Source organism: Oryzias latipes, chromosome 22, assembly GCF_002234675.1.
Source record: "Oryzias latipes chromosome 22, ASM223467v1".
NCBI classification, from domain to species: domain Eukaryota; kingdom Metazoa; phylum Chordata; class Actinopteri; order Beloniformes; family Adrianichthyidae; genus Oryzias; species Oryzias latipes.
This window is the reverse complement of record NC_019880.2, coordinates 8,715,563-8,740,774: the sequence shown is the minus strand read 5'-3', so window position 1 is coordinate 8,740,774 and position 25,212 is coordinate 8,715,563. Positions and strand designations below refer to the sequence as shown.

The 25,212-nt window shown below is 41.4% G+C and overlaps 1 protein-coding gene across 5 annotated transcripts; it reads right to left on the bottom strand.

Moving 5' to 3' along the window:
* Positions 1-1,327: 1,327 nt before the first annotated feature.
* On the bottom strand, positions 1,328-23,463 carry crlf1 (cytokine receptor like factor 1). 5 transcript variants are annotated; one of them, XM_020713562.2, is made up of 9 exons: positions 23,074-23,462; positions 19,106-19,384; positions 16,421-16,550; positions 15,311-15,480; positions 6,246-6,403; positions 4,668-4,742; positions 4,495-4,588; positions 2,226-2,414; positions 1,328-2,006 (listed from the first exon to the last, which is right to left on the bottom strand). In XM_020713562.2, exons 1-9 carry the CDS (start codon positions 23,144-23,146, stop codon positions 1,924-1,926), a joined length of 1,251 nt encoding a protein of 416 aa, XP_020569221.1. In that variant the 5' UTR covers positions 23,147-23,462; the 3' UTR covers positions 1,328-1,923. The 5 variants fall into 5 exon arrangements, with proteins under 5 accessions (XP_020569221.1, XP_004082265.1, XP_011488569.1 ...); XM_004082217.4 differs by having other exon boundaries at positions 2,230-2,414; XM_011490267.3 differs by having other exon boundaries at positions 1,328-2,095; positions 2,230-2,414; positions 23,074-23,461.
* Between the last annotated feature and the right edge of the window lie 1,749 nt (positions 23,464-25,212).

Sequence of the window (25,212 nt, the reverse complement as noted above, 5' to 3'; positions counted from 1 at the left end):
AAAGCCAAGATCAGAGGATGTGATCAAACTGTAACACTGAATTTAGTCTCCCCTCATTAAGAGTTTTTGACCACTTTATAATCTGACTTCAAACCTTTGACCTGATGATAATACATTAAACTCTAAATAAAACCTGCATGCAGCACTGATTAGCATATGCAGCCATCACTCTGCTTTTCCCCATTTATCAACTTCTGCAGTCTATAGATGTGGTGACAATGCAGCATCAGAGATTGTAAATTGTAGGTCAGCTTAGTGAAATCATGGCAAATTAATGTAAAATCAAAACCCGTTGTTACATATTTTGTGCAGTCACTCATGGCATTATAAATGACGTCCACAACTGGGTGACTGGCCGCCAGGACACAGTAAAGTCAGAGTTTTGTGGGTCCTCTCACCTGCCAATCAAAATGTTGTTGCTGTTCACTTTCAGCATATCCCTTCAGGGGTCACCACAGTGAATCAGCTTACACAGATTCACACAGGTGGTTTGGCAGAGAGTAATACGCTGGATTCCCTTCCAACCCTTCCTTTTATCTGGGCTGTAGACTGGCACAGGGGGCCCAAGGGGATATAAACTTGCTGAATCTCTTTTGGGGTCACAGAGTAGCTGGAGCCTGTCCCAGGACAAGTCACCAGTTTGGTGGCACCAAGAATATATTAATTTGAGAAATCTAGAGAAATCGGAACTATTGATTACAACATAAGAAAATACAATCCTCCTTATATTGGTCGCATATGTATCTGTATGTATATATGTGTGTGTGTGTATGAAAATAAAGCAATAAACATAAATGTTTTTCCTACTAAGCTGTAAATAAGTTTAATAATTGTGGTTTGGTGTTTTAACATAAGAATGAATGGGAAAATACTCAAGTTGTAAACCAGCCTCCAGTGGTCATTTGAGGAGCTGCAACACCTGGTCCTCACAACTTGGCTTTAAATTTTAAAATAGTATATTGTTTGTTCACATTGGTCGTAAATGTAGAGATGGTAGGTCTTTAGCAAGTATAAGGTTCGCACATTTTTCCATAATGAGTGTTAGTGTGGATTTCTGTGCGTCTACATAAAACAAATTCAACTTTTTTCCCTTGTTGCCATTGTTTAAACTTACTATATTCCCACCATTGGCATTGTTTAATTACACTGAATATTGTTAGATAAGGTATCAACAAATATCTTGATAATCATTGAAAGAAGTATAAATGTCTTGCCGTTGCCATTGGAAAACCACGTCACTCAATCTAAATTCGTTTTATATAATTGAAAAACGTGAGGGAAAAAATATAAATTCTTGATTATAATATTCGTTTTTTCTTCTTTTTTAAAAAAACTTTCAGGCTATATTTCTCTTTTTTCCCCTTCATTGTCACCTGATTTGAATTGTTATCCTACCTAAAATGCTTCCTGAATGTGCCTTTCAATCAATCCACTCTCATTTTCACACTCAGAGTTTCTGGCAGCATTTTTATGGAACATCATGAGAGATTAATAACAACTTCAGTCATTGTATAGTCTTTAGTAACTAAATATAATTTAAGAATTATAAAACATAATTTTATACTTTAAATATGCCCATATTAATAAGTACAAAAATAAAGGCAGCGAATCGTCATCAGTCACATACGGTCACTCAGAAATACATGGATCCTGGGTGAAAAAGTTTGGCACATTATATAACAAAGCGATAATCAGAAATACTGTTTCTCTTTGCATCGAGGTGAGGAGGTGGAGGATCCACGGGTGAAGATCAGCCACTAGATGGTGCTTAGGATCCACAGGAAGAGCACTTGAAACGTCAGATGTTGAGGCAAACGTGAGTGTTTGGATCACCTCTGTGGTCCTTTCGATCAAATAACCTCAAATGTTTTTACTGGGGTCCAACAATGGCGTGAAGCAAACGCAGCACTGGTGGTCATGTGCTCAGACTGACGGCATCTCCTCTTCCCGATGAAGGTGGCCGGTACAAAATGTCTTTATAATTCCAATATGCGAGCGTCGTCTCTCTGTCACACATACAGAAAAAACACCCACTGCATTCACTAATTTCTGCTTCTGACGCCAGTGTGTGCTATGATTTATCCCCTTGGAGAACCTGAATGGAGACAGACTCTGTTAGAAATGACTTTTCATCAACCTCTCTCCAGTTTGTTTGTATGTTTTTGCAGCACGTGAGCACACGTGTGTGTTTGTCCGTGCTGCTTCTCTGCATTGGCGATGCTTACCTACCTGGTTGCGAGTTTTGTGGGACTTCTGCATCAGCACCCTCCATTGGTCGTACAGCTTCATGGACATGCTGCTGCAGCCGTAGGCGTGCTTCCGCACCCAGCCGAAGAACTGCTTCAGCTCCCGCCGCAGGGTGGAGTTCGAATCCCCACTGGACTTGGAGTCACAGGAGCCCGACATCAGTCGCTCTGCAGGGCGGAAGGCAAGACAAAGAGCTGGATGACTAACTTTAGAAAATCAGCAAAATCCTTTAACATGAGTCTAAACATAAAAACATATTTCCCTAAACCAATTAAGCTAAATCTTTGGTTCAAACGAAACTTTATTCAAACTTATCATTCAGTTGGGTTTTATATACAATAACAAACATATATAATACTTGGTTAACAATTTGTTTATTTTAGGACATTTTCTATTCATAATTTTTTTTAACCTGAGCCCCAAGTTTTCTTTTTTTTATTACCATAATCATATTAATTACTTCATTATACTTGTGGTCTTATTTATGTTATTAGGCTATAGTATTTATGCTATAGTTGCCATATAATTCGTGATTTTGAGTGACTACTTGTTCTGTGACTTTGGATGAGTCAAAAAAAGGAACCAAAACAGAAAAAAAATGTACAAAACACCAAGAATTAAAACTCAAATGTAAAAAAAAAAGTTGTAATATATTTCTTTTTTTGTTTAAAACTCTTTTTTTTTTTTTAACTTGTCCTGTCCAACAGCTGGGCAGACAGATGAGAGCTGAGGGCCTCTTGTGTTGGACATATTTTACTTTAACAAGAGGAGTTATTAATCTTCAGACAAACCAAATGTATGTCTGAATAAACCCCTTTTGTAATTGAGGCCAAACTTTATTAATTTCAATCATGTTTGAAAATCTTTGGTGTTGGACCGGACGGAAAAGGAAAGAGGGGAAGAAGAGAGAGGGACGTTAGAGAGAGGGGGGGTAGGAGGGTGATAATAGGAGGGGAAGGGGGATAAGACCATGAAGCAGCATAAAGCAACAAGTTTACTGGTTGTTAATCACCATGGTAAGGCTCAAATGCAGTACAAAAAGGGCGGGGCCTGTCCACACACACTCAAATGTTATAAACACACCTGCTAGCTGCAAAAATGTCCACCTGTCGACATGTACACAAAACAGATAGTGTTCACACGCATACTTATGCCTTAAAACCAACTAGTGTGAAATATTTCAGTCATTCAATCATGCAAACTGTTAGTGCAAAGGTTAAAACTCTAAGATAAAACAATAACCTCTTTCATTTTTGCTTTGGATTTTTTGTAACATTGCGGATCTTTAGCCTGTTAAAAAATATATGTACAGGAAATAATGATTAAATAACCATTATGCAAAATATAAAGCATTTCAAAATAAATTTCTAGACACATTGCAAGAATGAAAGTATTATATGCATTAAGAAAAAAAAGGTTATGTTATGGCAAAATTACAGAAAATCATTTAAAAGTTGCAGGATGCATTTTAAGCTATTTAAGAAAATACAGTAAATGAGTTCAAAGCTCTAATCCAAGTGGTATGAAACAGTTTTTTTAAATACTTTTTAAAAAATGAGTTGATCCTCTAATTCTTCAAAGACAAACCTGCTATTTTCCCTTTTGAAATGATAGTAATCAACTAAAAGTCAACATCATTATATCTGATTTCATTCTTTGAAAACTAAAAATACAAAAAAAAGTGACGGATAGAAGATGAAAGAGAACATTACTGACTAACGACTCCTACCCTGATCGGTAAAAGCTGTAAAAAGAGGAGAAAAAATGAAAGCATGTTGGCGAGAGCGGTGGGAGAAAAAGAAAAATGTGGGTTTTTATGAACATGGTTTTGTTTTCATAACTTGCGGTCGGTTCATGATAACATTTTGTTCAGCAGTTTCCGTATTGTAGCGTTGGCACAACAGACTCGAGAGATCCGGGGAGGAAAAAGGCGTTTTACCACAATTATCTCCCAAATATCAGATTTATTTTTCTGCCAGTAAATTATCATAAACGTTTGACTGGATTCAGTAAAATGATTCAATTTAGTTTTATTAGATTTAAGGAATCATCTGGAATGAATGAAACTGACGACATAAAGCTAGAGAGCCATCCTCTGCTTCCAGGAGGCCACTAGGAGCTGCTGGATACACGGTACACCGTGTTATAGAACTCATTTTGCAGCAGTAAATTACCTCTTAAAGGGACCAAACTGCTTCCGGAAACTCAATGACCAAAAAAAAAGTGTGTGTGTGTGAGAAGGCTCACCACTGTGGGGTGTGGAAGCAGCTGTCGGGTGGGTCCACTCGCTCCATATCCCAGCTTTGCGAGAGCCGTAGATGCCCACAGGGTTACACCGGACCTGCAGAAACACATCAGCCGACTCTTAGATGCATTTTCACGCACACGGACTCTAATATGTCCCCGAACACACACTTCACCTGAACAAAATACACCGTTCCAGGTCTGAGTCCGGCCAGTCTGCAGGATGTCTGATTTCCAACATCATCCATCACCTGCACAACAAAGAGAAGACACCGAATAGCTAAGAGCTGGCGGTCCGCTCAGAGTATTAAATATCAATTTGCACAAACTTAAACAAAAGACGCAAAAAAACACTACAACAGCATCCATGGAAACCGCACTGTTTAGTGACTCATGATCGGCATGTTTATGAAACTATGTTAAAGTTAGCATGCCTGCTGGGCAGAGCCTGTTATTTATTAGAGCGCCGGGTATGCTGGGAAACGCGCAGACATGAGCGCACGCAGGTGTCCGTGCAAGCAATGAGAAGGAAGCGCACACATGGTGCAGTTAATATTAGGTCTAATAACCCCTGCTCTCCCTCTGGCTTCCAGTCTGTAAACACTTGTTAAGAAAGACTCCAACAGAAAACAGAACATGGAAATTACAGGCGTCAAGAGGGCCGACGACATGATGTACGGCAGAAGTTACAGCTGAGCGTCTTCACGGCCATATTGAAAGCATTAACAGCTAAGATGTATCCTTCCATTCCTCAGCGTGACCTCATAATTGGGTTCGCTTCAGAGGCGTTTTGTTTCCCCCAACATCCCCTAAAGCCTTTTAGATACAAAACCTTCCCTCTCCTCCTTTGAATGTTATCGTCCCTCCGCCGCGCCTCTCCACTCCCTTCCCTTTTCTTCTTCCGCTGCAAGTAAGGACTTGTTCATATTGAGACGGTGCGATTCCCTTTAATTGCAAAAGAATCTTCCTTCCAGTTTATAGGAAATTCGTTTTTCTTTTTCCTTCAAGGCTGCATACTCAAAGTCTTTAAGCTGTGTTTCAACTCATAAGATGATTTATTTTTCCTCTGAAACCATATAGACCAGGAATAAAAAATGCAAACATTTTTTTTCATCCAATACGTCAACCTTCATTGTGTGTTAATATATTTTGCAAATAATCCACACCAAAAGCATTTCTTATCACGTATTTTATAACATTATGTGGCTGTAAATTATTAGTCATTATTTCTTACTTTTTCTGATGTACAAAAAAAGGAAAAAAAGTTTTTTTTAAATCTGCTTTAAAAACTATATTTTGGGTCTTTTATTCTGTTTGTCATATTAAAAAATGTTGAATAAAAAAATTAAATTCCTACGGAGCCCCTAAAGGGCCATTGAAGAAAAAGACATTTGGAAGTAAAAAAACAAAAAAAAACAATTAAAGTAAAAAAAATCAAGTTCAAAAAAAATAATTATAATAACGGGTGCGCACCAGTTAGTTATTTTTTTTTACTTCAACTTTTTTTTTTTTTTTCACCTGTTACTAACAAGCATTAATTCAAATAACAATAGATGTGCAATAATGATAACAAAATCTTATTAATTTGAAACTATTTTTTGTAGAGCTTATAAATGTGATTAAAAAACTCAGCAAATTAGAATTATATTAATGTACCGGTAAATGAGGATCTTTGTCACCCTGTTTTTTAAATGCTGTGGGAGAACATTCGGGATTTATATCAGGGTTCTTTGTAAGAACTGTGAGCCCTTTACCTTCCACTCCTGGTTTTCCTCCAGCCTGTAGCGGATCTGGTACTTGGCTCGAAACAGGAAGTCTTTAAGAGCGGGTGGGGCCTCCCAGCGGACGCTAAGTTGGTCCTCCAACTGTCCGACCCGGCTGACCATCACACCTGACGGAGGGTCTGTGGTTACTGCAGGAAGAAGAGATAGAAGAGGTAAATACTAAAAAATAATTCTTTTCATTCTAAATATGCAAAACTTCATTTAAAGTAATTAAACATTTATTGCTGATCTAATGTGATCACTACTCTTAGACTTTGAAAACTGAAAATAGATGTCTTGGTATAAATAAAAAAATGCATGTTACCATTTTCTAGTTTCTTGGAATGAACCATTAATTCACTCTGATTTGTAAGAAAAAGCTTCAGTGGAAGCATAAGGGGAAAAAAAGGGTAAATCCAAATCCCTGTTTTTATACTTGCATACCTTTAAGACGAGGGAAATGGTAAACAAGTCTTTCTATACTATGTTGCATAATATATTGCAATACCGATCATGTCTGTGTAAGCACTAAGTCTTAAATTAGTCTGCGCTGAAATCCTCATTTCAGTGTCTGAAGTAACACACTATGTTAAAAAAAAAGCGACCTTTAAAATGACAAAAAGTCCAAATCTGCAGCTGATCCATTTCAAAACTCTTCACAGAATTTACTACACTGGACAGAGGATGTTCAAGATGGGTCTCAGTAACTCAGACATTTGTCAGCACTGTGACAGTAATCTACCCGACAATTACATGCATGCACTATGGTTCTGCACGCCTGTCCAGGCTCTCTGGCAGCAGGTATGTGCAGATCTATCAGTCTGGCTTAAGGTTTCAATCACAGCTTCACCGTCACTTTGTGTGCTTGGTGACATGAGTGCCATCGATGTAGAAGGAGGATTAGGCTCTATCATTTTCATAACTCTTTGCATTGCTAAAAAAACTATTTTAATAAATTGGAAAAGCAAAAAATATATAAATATAAGTCAACACAGAAATCTGCTGCTTGATCATATCAGCTTGGAAAAAATGTCAGCCCAAAGTTCAAGTAACTTTGAAAGAATTCGGTCTCTCTGGTCTCCCATAGCTAACTCCGTGACTTAGGGGGTGGGGGGGGCATGGTCGTCGCTGCTCCTTGCCCTTCTGCCGTGGGCCGGGGTGGGGGTCGGGGCCTCCGGTGCCTGGCCGGGGGTGGTGGGGGCTCCGTTGGTCGGGGGGTCGGGTCCGGCGCCTGGGTGGGGCGGCCTGGGGCGCTGCGTGGTCCTCTGGGCTTGGGTGTGGGGGTGCGTGGTGGGGGGGTGGGGTGGTGGTCTGGCTTGGCTTGGGGGGGTGGTCCCTTTGCTTGTGCTGGGGGGGGTTGGCGGGGGGCGCTGCTCGGGGGGGGGGGCCCAGCGGCGCTGGATGGGCTTCCCATCTACACCTGGGGCTGGGATCGGCCCTTCCCTGGCTCTGGGGCGGGACGGGGCAACCCTCTTGGGGCCCCCGATCCCTCTGGGTGTCATTCGCTTCGGCTGCGGGGTCTGGGGTGGGGGGGTGGGGTGGGGGTCTTGTCGGCCCTGTCCTGTGGGGGGGCATTCTGGGGGAGGGGGGGGGCACTATTGGTACGGGGCAGGGGGGGTTGACGGGTCGGGGTCTCCGCTGAGGCCATCGGCGGTTTCCCCCGGCCGGTTGGCTGCCTCGGTCCCGTCGAGGCCTGACCAGAGCTCTTCTAGGGCCGGCGTTTGGGGGTGGGGGCCTGGGCTTGCTCCGGGGGGGGCCGGCGCTTTCTGTCCCCAACTTACCCCCTTCCTCATATAACCTCATAATAGGGTGAGGGGGTGGGGGGCTTAGCCTGCGATGAGCCTTGGGGGGGGGGGGGTTTACTAGGCAGTGGCCCCCCTCCTGTGGTTGCCGTATGGAGTGGGCCCCCCCTCTTTCGGTTTTATTTGCACCTTAGACATGTAGGGCCCTTGGTAGGGGGGGTGCTTGGACATCACTGCCAGCAAGCAGCGGATGTCCTCCTAGCACCCTACTCGCCAATTTTAACCGCACCTTAGACATTTAGGGCCCCTTGGTGGGGAGGGTGAGGGGACGTCACTGTGAGTAATCAGGAGATGTCCCCTTAGTGCCATACCCGCCAATTTTAACCGCACCCCCCTTAGTACACACACCCCTCCCCCCTCAATATATACATCCCAACATAAACACACACACATGCACACACACACACCCTTTCAAACACACATACACGCACACACATTTTGCAAGGAAGGTGGGACCTGGGTCCGTCTGTCCCCTGCCTCTTCCCTGGTGGGGGGTACGGGCCCCTTTGCAGCGGCGGCCGTGTCCCCGGGGTGCCGGCTTCCTGGGCCCGGCGGTGCTCTCTCCGCGCGGTGGGGGGGTTCACATTACATCTGAGCCGGGGGTGTCTGGTCCCTGGGGGGTGGGTTCTGGTCCTTGCTCCTGAGTGCTGGGCCCCGCCAAATTTCCAACTGTGGCCGAGCCTGGTCGGGCCATATTTACAACACCCCTTGTGGGCCCTCTTTTTTCCCCGGGGTTCCCCCCCCTGGGCGGGGGCGGCGGGCCCCTGCCTCGCTCCTCCCTGGACCAACCGTGGGCCGGGCGGGTGGCTGCCTTGAGTGTGGAGCGGGTCTCCCTTGGGGAGTCCTGGCTCGTACCTGGGGTTGGGGCGGGGGGATGCCCGGAACTCCTGGGTGGTGGTGGGGTGCTCGTTTGGGGCTGTGGGCGTCCTTCTCCGGTGGGGCCCTGCGTTGGGTTCTCCCGGCGCGGCGGGGGGGCTGCTCTCCTGGTTGGGCTGGGGCGGCGCTCTCTTTCCCTCCGTGCGTCCCTGGCCTCTGGCTCTGGGGGCCTTGCGGCGGCCCTGCTGGCCCTGGCCTGGGTGGCGGGCTTGGTCGCCCGGGCGGCGGTTGTTCCCTGCCGGTTCCCGTGTGGCGTTGGGGGGATTCCGGCTGCCGCTGCTGCTGCGGTGGGGGTCTTGGGGTGGGGATGGCTGGGCACTCTCCCTCCTTCTTTTCACGTTCCACCATCCATTTTAGAAGAACATAAACACTCACCTGAGCACTGGTGTTAGCTCACCTTTGCACTAACAGTTTGCATGACTGAATGACTAAAATATTTCACACTAGTTGGTTTTAAGGCATAAGTATGCGTGTGAACACTATCTGTTTTGTGTACATGTCGACAGGTGGACATTTTTGCAGCTAGCAGGTGTGTTTATAACATTTGAGTGTGTGTGTGGGCAGGCTCCGCCCCTTTTTTTTTTCTTTTTTTTTTTTTTCTTCATTTGAACCTTACCATAATGATTAACAACTAGTAAACTTGTTGCTTTATGCTGCTTCATGGTCTTATCCCCCTTCCCCTCCTATTATCACCCCCTACCCCCCCTCTCTCTAACGTCCCTCTCTCTTCTTCCCCTCTTTCCTTTTCCGTCCGGTCCAACACCAAAGATTTTCAGACATGATTGAAATTAATAAAGTTTGGCCTCAATTACAAAAGGGGTTTATTCAGACATACCTTTGGTTTGTCTGAAGATTAATAACCCCTCTTGTTAAAGTAAAATATGTCCAACACAAGAGGCCCTCAGCTCTCATCTGTCTGCCCAGCTGTTGGACAGGACAAGTTAAAAAAAAAAAAAAAAAAAAAAGCGACTAACATGTATTCACTAAAGCAGTGTTTTTCAACCTTTTTTGAGCCACGGCACACTTTAACCTTGACAAAAATCCCGCGGCACACCAGCATCCCAAAAAAAAAAAAAAAAAAGCAGAAACTCATAGTCTGTTTTGATCTCCTCCCCCCCCCCCCCCCCCCCCGGCAATCTGACGTGCATTTTTGGGTCTAATTGTGGCAGAAAAAGCAGGAAGTTGCAGATGTTTTTCTAAAAGATGTAATAAAAGTTAAGTTACATACAAACTGTATGTTCGTTGTGTTTTCACGACGCTGTCCCTTTAAGCCAATGCATCATGGGAGATGTAGTGTGAAAACTGCGAGAAAACGGCAGAAAGACTCGCGTCTCTGAGCTTCATGGTTTTGTTCACTTGTTCCACGGTCTGATACCGGATTCTGTGGAAAGCTACACCGCTAAAGACGAGCTTTAGCTGGTGTTTTTGTCGGAACTGACTGAGTTATGAGCTAAATTGGAACAAGGAAGTGGAGACTTTAACCACTTCTGATTGGTCAGACTGATGACATGTGATTAAGCCTTCAAGAATGATTGGTGGAGTCGTGGAGACAGTAAAAGCTGCGGGACTTTTCCTTACACAGTTATAGCTGCAGCTATTTCGCGTTACCGTCATTCTTATCAAAATGTCTTTAATAGAATCAAATAAACACAAAGAAAAAAGTATTTTATGATCGTTTATAGTCCTAACTACTCAGTGTTTTATCAGGACCTGTTTGGATGAACAAAGAGCTGATTTCCTGGAGATGGGAAATGCTTTTAGATCAGTTAATGAGGGCAATTTTCCACGGCACACTTGACCATCTCCCACGGCACACTAGTGTGCCGCGGCACACTGGTTGAAAAACACTGCACTAAAGCATGGGATGAACAGAGGCTGAAAGGACTGTGAAACGTCCTTTTCCACATTTCTAAATTGCTAAATGTTTTACTTTCCATTTTAGTTAAACTGAAATCAAAGTTTCAATCTAAAATGATGGCATGAGGCAGGTGTTGGTAAACATACATGCGGATTTTGTTTCATGACAACAGAAACACAAAAAAGCTGCAGGTTTTTTTTTAGAGCTAAACAGCAGGACCTCAATGCTGCTACACTGAGCCGTCGTAATTCTGTGCAGAAATAGTAATTAAAAAACAAAAAAAGGAAATGCAAAAAAACAAATTGCCATAAGAAAAATCCACAACTTTCACTGGTTAAAATGGTTTTCAGTGTAGTTTTGCAAATTTGCATATAAAAACAAAAACAAACTTGAGCATTTTGGACCAAACTACAGCAACTGAGCAAAGAATGTCAACACCTGGATCTCACTGCTAAACACAGTGGTGGAGGGTTCATGATTTGGGCTTCATACAGTTGGTGTGTCTCAAAATGTACTCCATGTTAAGCCAGAGTAAAGCACAGATAAATCAAAAGTCCAACAGCTGTAGGGTTCAATAAAAACTGGGATAAAACATTGATCTCAAGCAACCAGAAAATCTCAAAACCTTCTGAAAAAACAGAGAATCTCAGAGTTGGGATGATTTCAGTAAAGCCGCACCCCTTTAAGGGTGGATATGGAAGTTGGAGAAGATCTTCACTCCCACAAAAAGCTGAGATTTCAATGTGTTTGCAGGATCAGGAAACCCTTTCAATGCAGATTTAAAACTGATATCTTCATGTGTGGAACAGCAAAGCACAGGATTGCTCCCAGACTTCCTTTCTTTCTACAGGGTTGGACGTCTGCAAGCTGAAGGAGACGTTTTCATCTGACAATAATTATCCCTTTGACAAACAAACATCCAAAGACAGACCATTATTTCAGGCTCTGCTCCTCTTTTTCACATCAATTTATTATCAACTTCATTTTCCCCCTAAATTCTAATCCCTAATACATAAACAAATACCAACAACCTCGGAGAGAATGAGAAAGATTTAGAGCGTAACGCTGGGGACAGTTAAATCGGTGAAGATGTCTGTATTGGTGAAGACAAGTTGTGTTTGTTCTACAAAACACTGACTTTTAAAGTGTAAAAATAAGATGTTTTTATCTCTCAATATACGGATTTGGAATACTTTGATTTAGAATTTGAAATATGACAGACATGCAATGTCACTTTGCTAAATACATCACACATTTTTAGGTAGAGTTTTTGTATATAAATGTGGTGTGCAAATGTCAACATTTTTCTACTTTCAACAATGCAATTTAAATAAGTAGTTTAAAATTCTAAAAGTAAAAATAAGTATACAATAGATTCAAATTTAGTATCATACTGAATTACATTTTAAACCAGACTACTATTTACTATTTGCATTTCTGCTTTTATTCTATTTTGCGTTTAACTTATTGCATCCAGCTTTTATACTATATTTTGTTGTTTTTTTTTACTTCCTGCATTTATTACTTGTGCTTTTTTGTTTCATTGCATTTTATTGCTTCCCTGCTACAAATGTGAAAAAAGTCTTTGAATTTTCAATTGAAAATCAGAATGAAAACGAAAGATCTCAAAAATCTTTTGTTTTATAAAATAAAAAAAGAGTAAATCTAATGTTAAAGAAATGGACAGCAGATAAAAACCGACTAATTATGATTATAGTATAATTTATGTTAAAAACTGGGATTTGACTTCATTAGAAAAACACACATTTTAAATGATTATAAGTCTCTAAAAAGCTAAGGGAAATACAAATTACATTCATTTGTTGCAATACATTTTATTGATTAACTGTTAAATAATTTCTCTATTTTACATGGTTAAAAATGTGTAGTTATACTTTTAGGTACTAGTTTTAAAAATAAAAAATAAAGCATAATAAATATCCTGAAAGAGGACTGATTGGATTATTTTCTGCTTGAAGTGTTAAGCTATACACTAAGTCTCTGGTTTGTTTGTGGGTTTTTTAGTCATCAGAAAGTCAGTGAGGCGTGAAAAATGATGGATGAATCACTGTAAGTGCTTGACACGTCGCTTCTCGACACGTCATCACTCTCCAGACAGACAGAAACACAAGTTTCCTCCCGTTTACCTGATTTTCCCGGGACTGAGGAATGCTGAAAATCCGTAGGTGTTTCCACCTCACCTTGGTTACTGATTTTATGTGACTGCGAATGCGGGTGAGTCATGGCCGCTTTTTGTGTTTTGTGATGACCAGCTTCCGTTGTGGAGAACGTTCGCATGAAAGGGAAGGCTTGGTCAGCTGGATCGAGAGAAAACTTTGCAGGAGCTCTCATGCACGTAGAGCCTGAAAACACCTACGCTGTGCGTGCCCCTCTGCTTTTCTACGAGGCCCTGCCCTGCCCTCAAGGTGTACAAAAAGGTGTGTGCTTGCATACATCAGCAAGAATAAAAGGGTTACCTTCTGACGGATGATTGTCTCCCTGCCAGTGGCATGACCATCGCCTAAATTCAGTGTTTTGTCTGGACTTCCCAGCGCTCTTTGGAGCGTGTTACAAAGAGACCAGGTGAAGAATTCCATGCTCATCAGGTTGTATTATTTCAAGTCCAAGGTTTAAAGCCTCAAAAGCTCAAACTCCACAGGCCTCAGGGGCTGGAGGCAACTTGAAGACAGGATTAGGTTGAAGGATCAGCCTGAAACATTCCATCAGGGTGAATGCTCTTCTGTCTTACTTTTGTCAGGCAGAAGTAAAGAGAAAAGGAGCTCATTAACACAGACTATTTCCGTCTCAGCATCAGCCCACTTTAAAGACCCTCTTCCAGAAAAAGGACTTGAACGTGTACTAATGCAAGGAAAAAACACATTCAATAATGATGGATGTCAAAGCAACCACCACAACAAAGAACAAAGCCAGACTTTGAAAAAGGAATGAGGGTAAAAAACCGTGAAACATTTTTACATTTTCAGGTGATGCTGCTTTGATTGCACCTAACAAATTCAGACATTAAACACATTTTTATATGAAAAGACACTGACCTAAAACCTAGACTTCATGCAGTTGAGTAATTCTACACCGAGCACGCATTTATGAACGCACTGAACATAGGTTCCCTAATGTGCTTTTAATATACGGTGTTCACACTGACCTGTCGCTACCCGATACTAGTGCATGAACCCACAGTTGGAAAAAGCATTGTGCAAAATCTCCCTCCAGTTTTTTTACTTTCACCGCTCTATTCCAAATTATGAAAGGCTTGTTGCCATATAATTCTAGCCGGGCACAAACCGTATTTATGAATTCCTCCATCCTTAATTTTCAAATGGTTGACATTTCTGTGAATTAAAAAGGCTGGCATCTATACGTCACTACCAAATGATTGGTCAAAGTTGAACTTATTTGACATTCAACGCGGGTTCAATGACTGTGTGTTTTGTACGTAGAGCCCGAAAACAAACCTACAAACTTGCTTAGCTAGACGTTAATGCGAGACTTTTAAACATGGAACGCTCTTACATGGACTCTCCATTGGAAATGCCCGCTTGAACGTGCATTGGCGAGACCGGTGTGAACGTAGCATAAGAGTTTGACTTTTTTATCATCATGCATGAATCAAATCTTCTGTCTTTGCCTCATTTCAAGTCAATCCTGTTTCATTATTTCCTTTTGTACATATTTGCTTCACTGTGACGTCATTTCCTGAGCGCTACAAGCAAATATTGACAAACGGCACAAAGCAGTCTGTTGTAGCATCAATTAACCCTTGTGCTATCCTATGGGGTCAAGATGACCATTGACGTGTTCTTCCTACCTTGACAAAGGTAGATAAAGGTGGAAAGATTTCATGTAATCCATGGACACCAGTAAAGATCACAAATCATTGAAGAAAAAAGTTCAGCGCACTGTCTAGTGGGTCTTGATGACCCAACTCCCAATGTTAAAGTGCCTAGGATAGCACAAGGTTTAAGATGTCAGTAAAAAGTTTTTACTAAAAACTGCTCCATTCTGATGTTTTTCGTTTAGATATGAATGAAGTAACTGAGAACGCCATTCACACTGACAGCTTGTTGTGATGTTAGTCCACCATCGCCTCACAAAATTGTGTCTCTGCTGTCTTTTGTTTCCTGCATGTATTTTTTATATTTTTTATTCTCAAATTCTCTTAAAAAAATGAAGTTTTATTTATTTTAAAACCGCTAAATGTTTACTTTGTATAATGCAATTTAAAAATGAAACAAAATTAGCAAGAAGTGTTGGTTAAAACTACTAAGTAGAAACTGACACAAAGCTGTGATGGATATTTGAAAACTGCTGCGATAGAACTTGGTCAAGTTCCTTTAAACACAATAGGTTTCATCTCTGGGTGCACAAATAGAGCAGGAGATGAAAGGTCAAAGGTGAATGTGTTTAGTTGTTTAAACTCCTAAAACCTGGAGGCCACACTGACACGGAGATCTGAGCCAGGAAAACTAAGCAGGTCAAAGTTTGCTTCTTCTCACACCCACCTACTTCTAGGATGTCAACTGTGATGACATCAGACTTCGCCTTGCCCAGCTGGTTGGAGGCCTCCACCCAGATCTCGTATGGCGTGAAGAGGTGGAGGTCCTGGGTGATGCTGCAGGAGTACGGCAGCGTGTGGGTGTTGTCCTTGCACTCCTTCTCTGTGCCGTACCATCTGTGAGCACAACACAAACCACTGAAATGTCTCTGGATTGTAAAACGCCACACTTCTGGTTTTGTGTCCTTTTAATTAATCAAATCCATTTTTTTTACAAATTTTGTTGACTCTGGTTTCCTCCCACCGTCCAAAAACATAACACATTTTTTTGGATGGTGGGAGTCCCCAGAGAAAACCCACTCATGCACGGGAAAAACATGCAAACTCCACACAGAATGGTCCCCCATTGGTGATTCTGTTTCAGGTCCCCTCAGCCAGTACTTATTCTTACTGTGAGGCAAGAGGGCTAACCACTGCTCCACCGTGCAGCCTCTTTGGGTGGGTGTGTGTGTGTGTGTGTGTGTGTGTGTGTGTGTGTGTGTGTGTGTGTGTGTGTGGGTGTGTGTGTGTGTGTGTGTGTGTGTGTGTGTGGAGGGGGGGAAATCTTTCATAGAAAAACTCATATATAATATGTTTAAGCTAAAGTGTCCAAAATTATATTTGTGTTGAACAATGTTATGTATTGTTTATCTGGTAAATTAATGAGAGTGTCGCATTGTTTACTTACCAGAACCAAATCTGAACCAAAAATAAGTTTCTTTCACATAAATTTATGTCCTGTTGATTTGAAGCCATTTTTTTTAAATGCAAGCTTAATTTATAGGCTCAGTCAACTCGAATATCCTCTTGTTTTCCAAATAATTCAGGCTGCCTCAAAGCACACACATGGCCTTTTCTTATTTCCTTTTTGCTGGCTGCCATGGCAACATCAAGCAAGGCGACTTGGACGTTCTTATGTTCGCACAATGCTCGTTTTGGAAATTATTTAAAAGCAATCCAGAGAAAGACATCAAGGGACACCATTTCGAATCTGTGTGATTAGAACAGCTTGTTACAGCCGTGTGTGTGTGTGTGGGTGTGTGTGTGTGTGTGCGTGTGCGCGTGTGTGCATCATTACCTGAGTTTGTACTTCAGTTTGTATTTTGTGCTGATATTAGTCTCTCCTCTTCCTCCAGGAGCCCAGCTGCAGGTCAGGTCTTTGGTGTTCTTGGACCAACAGGTGAGGTTGACTGGCTTTTCTGGAGGCACTGGGATAAAATGGAGGAGGACAGAAGAAAAGAGGGAGGATGGAGGACAACAGAAATGGACAAAATAGAGGTTATTGCAGGTAAGAAGAAACCATCAGTCATTGAGTGTAATTCACCCAGCAGTGCTGTTCCTCAGAGGAATTTTTTTTCTTAATTTGTCTGTGCGTGTGAGAGCAAATGTGAAAGATGGGATTCCCGCCAGCCGTCTTCATCTCTGAGAACATTGGGTCCTCACCGCCAGTGTCGCACAGAGATTAGGACTGCTGCGAGGATCCTGTTTGTCATTTCATCATCTCTCACACTCGCATATTTTCCTCCACAGCAGACGGAGAGTTTTCTTCTTCACTGTCATTTGCTATGAATATTAGATTTCAGACCTCTAGAGCTAATGTATTCTCATTTCCCATGATTCATTTGCTTTCCTTTAAAAAAAAAAAAGCAAAAAAGCAAAATTCTTTGAAGACCCACTTTGATAAAAAAAAATGTTTTTGGTGTTTTTAACATGTTCTTATAGCATGTTTCTGGTCATGGAGGACATATATTAAGAAAATAAGCTTAAAATTTGCTTTACCAAGTATTTCTTTATTCAAATTGTGGTGAATCAGGAGCACACCAAAAAATGCTCTTTGGAAAAAAAAACTTATTTGTGAAAATATACTAAGCGTGCCACAAGCTCCCTGCTCCGCTGCATTCGGATGCATCCTCTGGTAGACGACTAGATCCATGTACGTCTTTTTTTCCTCAACTGAACTGGAATTTGGCTGGAAACTGGATGGCTCCAATATTGCTCGCCATTTGTGTTGCACTGGTAATTTAAGGCCATGTCACACAGCCGCTACGTACATTTTGTGCATTTTCCATGTAGGAAATTCTGGTCTTTCATAATATATGCGAGATATAAGTCATTCATGTGTTTGTTGAGTTCGTCATTCGTTGATGTGTGCAGATGTCCGTCAAGGGTTTTGGTCGACGGGTCTTTACGTGATTTCAGTTTTGAGCTGTTCAATATTTTTAATCAGTTGAGAATTACACAGTTCCTTCAAATGTTACGTAGTTTATACACAGTTATTGCCTAAATCTTACTCAATTGTGAGTGATTTGTGCTTGATATATATGCAAATTTATGGCTTTCCACAACCGTTCCACGTACGTTTAACTGACTTTTCACGCATGTACCAACCATGTATAAGTTTTATATCGTGTATATGCCACACGTATCACATTCTGAAAAGTGGCCGGGATAGGCTCCAGCAGCACCGTGACCCCGAAAGGGATAAAACATTAAAGAGGGTGAATTAGGTTGGGGTGTGAGGAGCTGTAAGATAGCCGGAAGAGATTTTAAACCAAGGAATGACGGAAAAAGAGTGCAGGCTCACTCTGCACTAAAAGTCACATCCGCAACTCAGATACGACACCAAAAAACATCTGCATTCTCTTCTTCTGTCTGCGTCTGCTTTCATGCAGAACGTGTGGGAGCTAAGTCTGCATTTCCTCTGACCCACACAGCTTTTTCTGAGGGTCTAAATTTACATCCCGTCAAAATTTATAGAGCCAGATGTAAAAAGCACAGAACCGACACCAGATCTCAAAGCTGGTTCTGTAATAATTTGTTTTGAATAGTAATGTGATGTAATTGTGTGTGAAAACGTTATGAACTAACTACTACTACTTCAATTGTGTGTTTTTTACTGTACGGTTTTGGGTGACATCACAAACCCAGATCAGAGGATAATTATTTTCTCAAGTTCCTCCTAACTTCACCTCTCATCATATTTTAGAATTAAAAAAAAAAAGAAAGCTTGTTGGGATCACATATTTTTAAATGAAGCACAGCTGGCTGGACTTTCCCGTTTTATCATTTCTAGCTGTCTACAAAAATCTTAATTGCATCTATAAAATCCTTTGTTCAGACTGAAATGTGACATTTTGTTTTAAAAAAGGGAAGGGATCACTTCCTGTAAAGAATGAATTATAATGTTATCAAATCTGTAGATGTTCCCAATCAGAATTTAGCTAATTTATCCTGTTAACTTTCAAATCTAAAGCATTTACTGCACTTTAATAAAGATAATTTCATTATTCAGGCTTGATAAAACCAGTTAGTGACTTCATGTTGGATTATATCTACCCCTTGAGGCAATAAGAAGATAACACTGCAATTGTTCTTACTTCACAGAAAATGAAATATTAAGACTAAAATAACCATTTGAACGCAATCAACGATAAAAAAAATTAAATAAGAGGGATGCCTCCAAACACATTAGTGTAACGTGTCAAAGTTGTTTCCCCGGAATGATGGTGCGAGTAATGGACCACACAGGTAGCGTCTTACTCCCTGTGGCCTCTCACTGTGACGAAACGCTGAGATGCTAAACATAAAATACAGCCACAACTGCAAAGGGACGCTAAAAATCTGCCCACTACTTCCATGGGTTTCCCTTTACTCCCATTTCCTTTCCATTCCGCTCATCTGTTTGAAGTCCAGTTTAGTTTTTCACTTCTTCTACCAGCAGTAAAGCGGCTACAGTTACCGTAAAGTAAAAGGTTTAACTTACTGCCCACATAAAGACAGGAGCCAGCCAGTATGTGTCCCTTGTGGTTATGGCAGACGAGGTTATCTCCAGATGTTTGCCTGGAGGCACTGAGCGCGGCCAGCGTCACGCTGAGGTTGGTCGGGCTCAGGACTCTGTAGAGGGAGCTGGGCAGCTGCTGTCCGTTCAGGGTCCAGTACAGCGAGCTGGCGTGGATGCCCAGGTCCGGGTGGACCCAGCAGCTGGCCGTCAAGTTGGAGCCAATTCGAAGGACGGGGTCCTGGGGGTGGATGATTGGTACATCTGCGGCACAAAAGCCAAGGGGGATTCATGTTCTGAAGGGTAACTGTCGGTTTGGGTTGGTTTGCAAGAGAAAAGGTCCCAGCCTGGTTTATTGGTGCGCACTAGATTACGTAATGTGTGGCTGAGGACGAAATAACAAACATCCAATCATCTCCTGGAGCTTTTATCAACACTTGCACAGAAAAAAAGCTGAAGACAGCTAGTTACAAACCTCCCCTGAAGGTCTTATGAAGCTGGAGATGAACGGAAACTTTCACGACTTGTCTTTAACACACAGCTTTAACTCGCACCATGATCAGATCGCATTAAGGCTCAAGCTGCTGATCTATTTCAAATCCCCGTCTGGACCTCCAAATCCTGCTCTCAGGTTTCAGCTCAGGGTTTCTTTATGCCTGTGGAGATGAGACGGATCAACGATCCTCCTTTTTTGTTCCAAAAAGTTTTGGAACTGGGCTGCATGGAGATCTACTGCCTTTTTCTGCTCCACTCACAATTGATAACCTGAGTCAGTTGTGTTCAGTCAACCAGAACCTAGAATCACCCGATTCAGCTAAATGCGTCACGTCCAACCTCACCCATTATTCAGATGGTGCAGGGACATTTTGGAAATTAAATCTTAATGGACAACGAGAGTTTGTTTTGACCCTGATGGTTCTGCATCACATCGAACAACAATAAAAGTTTAACAATGAGAGAAAAACAACAACAAGTGAGTCACTGGTGTTGCTGAAGCTGGGTGTCAGGACAAACCAAAGCTTTATTCTTCTGAACTGTGACGTGCTCAACAACCAAAGATCCGGTTTTTGTGCAACGTGTTTTATGACGTGGAGCGCCGGAACCTTTCAACCGATTTACACAGGAACTGCCTCAGCCTACTAAACTAAATATCTGTTCGCCAAATGATGAAAGAGTTTTTATCAGGACATCAAACGTGTCCAATAAAAATAAAAGCAAATTCAGAATGAAAGAAAAACAATGAACCAAGACACAATGGCTCTGAATAGGTTCCACATTTAGATCTGATGGCTTTAAAAGCTGGGATTTTCCACGACTTTACTTACATTCTCCCAATGTGATTATTATCTATGGCAAAGGCATTCATTTGTCTATAGTTTCTATGAGAAAAGGGTTCAAAATGTAAAAAAAAACGATGTCACATTTTTCAGTTAAAAATGTTTTTTTTTAAAGAAAAACTTTTAACCTTAAGTTTTTTTTTTTAAACTGGAAACATGACCTGTACTTTATAATGATGCTGTTTTTGCCCAAAATCCTTTTTCCTGCAGAGCGGCAGGAGTTCATTCGAAATTTCCCTTTGAGTTGTGGGCATAACTCTTGGAGTAAGCCCTCCCCTAATTCCTGTCTTCCATCTGTTTACGCTCTCTCCTGCTAGATTGCAGTGCAACAAAAATGGTCAGCAATATCGGAGCAATCCAGCCGTACAGTTTGAGCCAGATGCCAGCTGGGACGAGGAGAACGTAAAACTTACGTGGATCCATTTGTCTGCAAGTGGATGAATTGGAATAGAGCGGAGCAGGGAGCTTGCGGCTCGCTGTTGTAGGCTCTACGACACACCTACAAGCTGCATTTTTGCATTTCCTAATAATTCACAACAATTTAAATAAAGAAATACAAAGAAGTGCAATTTTAAGCTTTTCTTTGTACGTGAGTACATGAGTAAAATGCCACAAGAACATGTTAAAAACAGCATTTTCATCTTACAAACTGCTAGAAAAGTTAAATTAAAGAAAAATGCACCAGTGAGTTTTAAAAAAGCTACAAACATAAGCTGATCTTATTTTAAGTGTCATTTTCGTATGCTCATTTCTCCTTTTTTAGTTTGATCGTGTGCACTGAACTCTAAAGAGTGATGTTTGATCTTAAAAACAATAGTAAAAAGCACAAAAGACACAGGAGAGAACAAGACTCTAACCAAAGCAGGCAGCTGCGTAAAAACCTTGTAGTTCAGATGGTTTCTGTGAGGCATTGACTGAGCATCAACATTCGGGCAGACTACTCCAAATCGCCGCCCGGGGCCACGTCTCTTCAGCTGCCAGCCTCCTTCTGCTGACAGAAACTGTGTGGTCTCTCCTGCGGGAGCCTCCTTTGAAGACATTCAGACCATAACCTCGGCTCCAGCCCTCCACACATTAATGTGCGCACACGAACACAAACAAACACGCGCGCAGAGCTGTTTGTCTTTGTCACTGGATACAGAGCAGCAAAGGCTGCCGTGATTAGCCAATAATCGGCTGATTCAGCTGAATGACAATTCGTATTTATGTATTCCAAGTTTGGGACTCTGCCCTTGAGCGGGGTGTGAAGGCCTTTCACAAAACCCTCTTTCACAGTTCAAACACTCCAGCCAGACACAATTACTGCTGTTTATTGTCTCTGCTCGACACGCTCGCGGGAGGAAATAGCCTGTAAGATGTTATTTGTTTGGAGAGGCTCCTTGAAGCTCCGCTCTCATCAGGACGGTTGACTTCAACCATGCAGGATTTCAGATGAGACATTTCAGTGAAGTCTGCAGTGAAGTTTTTGTAGGTTCATGCCAGCAATTCTTCAAAGATAACCAACTTTGCCTCCTCTAACTTGATAGAACAATCATCATGACGTGAAACACAAAAAAGGAAAAAGTTTCTATTTTACGGAGGAAAACCACATGGGATGAGCCAGGTGAAAGAAGTCACGCAACATTTAGTGACAATGAGTCATGAAACAAAAAGGAAAGCAGAAGTGGATGTTATTTATATGATGTTACACTGATGCCCTTATCTGGAAACCAGAATGATCATAAACTGTTACTGAATGAGAGCAGGTCTGTAAAGGGGAAAAAAAAGGTTCATTTCAGGTTAAAAGACTCCTCCAGGAAGAATCTTTATGAGTCTAGCCCTCAGATATTTAGACAATGTAGGATTTAATTTAGGAAATGTGAAAGAACCGAAGGTAAAAGGAAGCTGCTCTCTATTATCTCAGTAAAAGAGAAAACTAATGATGTTCAAATCAGCCACAAATAAACTTAATTTTCCTGAAAAGTTTTTCTGGCCATCACAAAACCCCAATGCGCCACTTCAGGAGTGAAAGGGGGCTTTTCTCTGACTTATTTACGTTATTGTGCATTAACATTCTCAGAGAGCTCTGCAAATATGTCACTGTGTTGATGCGGTTCATAAAACCATATGCTCTCCATGTGTTAAAGGAATTATGGAGCGACTTGTTGAAATCCAGCCTCCTGGGGGATGAGCTCTCTCTGCAGGGAGACAAGCAATGCAACTGCAGCAAGAGGACATCAATAACAGGAGCTGTTGAGCAAAGATGCCTTTTATTTAATCCACACATCAAGCAAAGGGAAGCCACTGAAAGCCAGTGCTATATGTCAAACTTCAACCATATTACATTATTTTTTAATGAGTTTGTATGCTTTTCAGGCTAAATCTGGGATTTATTTTTAACTTTCCAAATAAAAATATTGTTTTATTTATAATTACTTACTTTCTGACTAAAACACGTCGCACGTCTGCAGCAGGTCTACCTTGAAATTCAGCGTTTTACTTTAAACTCCTCTACTGACACTGTGACTGAGCAGATATTTGTGACCACAAAGAACCTCCAAACACCCCCCACACCACCACCACCACCAATCGAGAGCGTGACTTTTACGCATCGATGGACATCTGCGTGCAACTTACGTGTGGACAGGGACAGCACGCCGGGAGCGCGCGCTGCCAGGAAGACCAAGCACAAACCCAGCACGGTTTTCATTTTCCAGTGTTACTTCCGAGCGGATTCCGCGTCCTCGTGTGGCTGCGCTGTCGCCCTCTTCCTCGAGCCCAGACGCGAAATTACGCACAGCGCAGGGAGTAAAAACAACGCGGACTCGGGCTGAACAACAAGACAACCCTCGCGCGTAAAGGACAAACCATCCAAAAGTGTAGCGCGTTCCGGAAAAGTCCCAATCTGAGAATTTATAAAGAAACTCGTTCTAAAGGAGGGATCCTGTTTGGAGTCGTTGCCCTTGTTAATGCTTCCTGCAGCCAAATCATACTCAAGTTCATACTTCCTAAGCCCCTCCTATTTCTTTCTCTCTTCCCACACGGTCCCTCACTCCCCGTCCTTTCCCTGCTCCTCTTCCTCACTGATGGGTTCAGAGCCACCCACTTTCACTGAATCACGCCGTGACTTTCCGAGCCTCGGGTCTCTCCGTGGGAGGCTGCACCACTGGCTTCCAACTGAAAGGATGTCAGCAGTAAAATATGCTCATTTAATAATGGGAATTTGGATCTGTGACGTCACAATGTCCCCCGCGGTCCAAATAGTTCCATAAATACATATATTTAAAAAGTTGTACAAATGCTGTATCATTGTTGCGAAAGACACCAGCCTAGACCCCCCCATCACACACACAAACACAAAAAAAACAACCTTCACCCGTTCTTTATTTGTTTATTTAATGTTTGTTTACTCTGATCATTGGGTTTAGGTGACCTTCATTAAAAAGGTCATTCCATGACAGAACTGCAGAAATTTGGATGCATTTGGAAGGAAATACTTATTTTTCCTCCTCATCCTTCCTCAAGCTTTTGTTTTGACAAGTCAGAAAGTCCCATACCTGAGTAATTAAAACTGAAGTAGCGTAAACAACGGTCAAACATGATTTATACTTAGTTTGATTTCTTTCTGTAAGAAAAGCAATTAAAAAAAATCTTTGTTAAAGTTAACACAAACAGGAAAAAAATGATCTTACACAATTTTCTAAAATAATGATGTTTTATATGTTTAAAACATCATTAGATTATTTTTTTTATTAGTTGTGTTGAGGTGCAAGACACAAGAAAACATCAACAGAGAAATTCCAAAATACAATTTATATTTATTTCTTACTCAATATTTTAACTTTTTGTGCATCTGCCACATATCACACTCTTTTTTTGTACACTTTGCAAATATTTTCCTCCCTGTTTCTGCTCATCACTCTGATTTATTTGTGTGTCAAGAATGTGCAGCAGAATTTAACAGTAAAATTAGGCTTAGAATTGAGGGATAGTTTTACACCAAAAAGCTCAAATCAACCCACATAAAATTGTTTAATGTAAGTAAAAAGGTAAAGAAGTCAGTATTGTACATTCAACACCATTAGAACATAAAAATACATTTTTTACATCCCTCTTTGAGGAGGAGGGAGAAAATAGGTCACATAAAGAAACTAAAAAAAAGAGTGACTTAATGCTTAAATCAATTAACATAAATTCTCAGTCTTTACAGCAAGAAAAGTGGTTAAAAAATTCATAAAATCCCCCCAAAAACACAACCATTTCACAAAACGTAACCAAACGACAAGACTAAATTACAAAGCAAAAAAATAAAAAATAAATTGAGCAGAGGGAAACCACAGACTTTTCACAGGCTCTCACCAGGCAGACAGCATGCAGGAGCAGATTGAAAAGCACTAAAGTTAGGCTTAGAATTACATTTTATTTCTATAAAAAGTTACATACATTACATGCTTGTTAGAAAGATATAGATTCATCATTTTAATATTGATATTTCAGTCTGTTGCAGGAATTTGAACAGATTGTCAAGATTGAAGCCTGTGGCTCCACTGAAATACAGTTACTCAACATAAAGAAAGAAACACTAAATGTTTCCTTTTTCAAAAGCACCAGAATAGAAAAATACCAGAATAGAATCATTTTAGGTTTGTGTCCTCGTATTTACACATTTCAACCCTTCATGCCTTATGTCACTAGTTTGTAGTATTAGGATTGCATTTATCCCTTGTGCTATCTTAGATGACCCCACCCTTGCATTGACGTGTTCTCCCTACCATG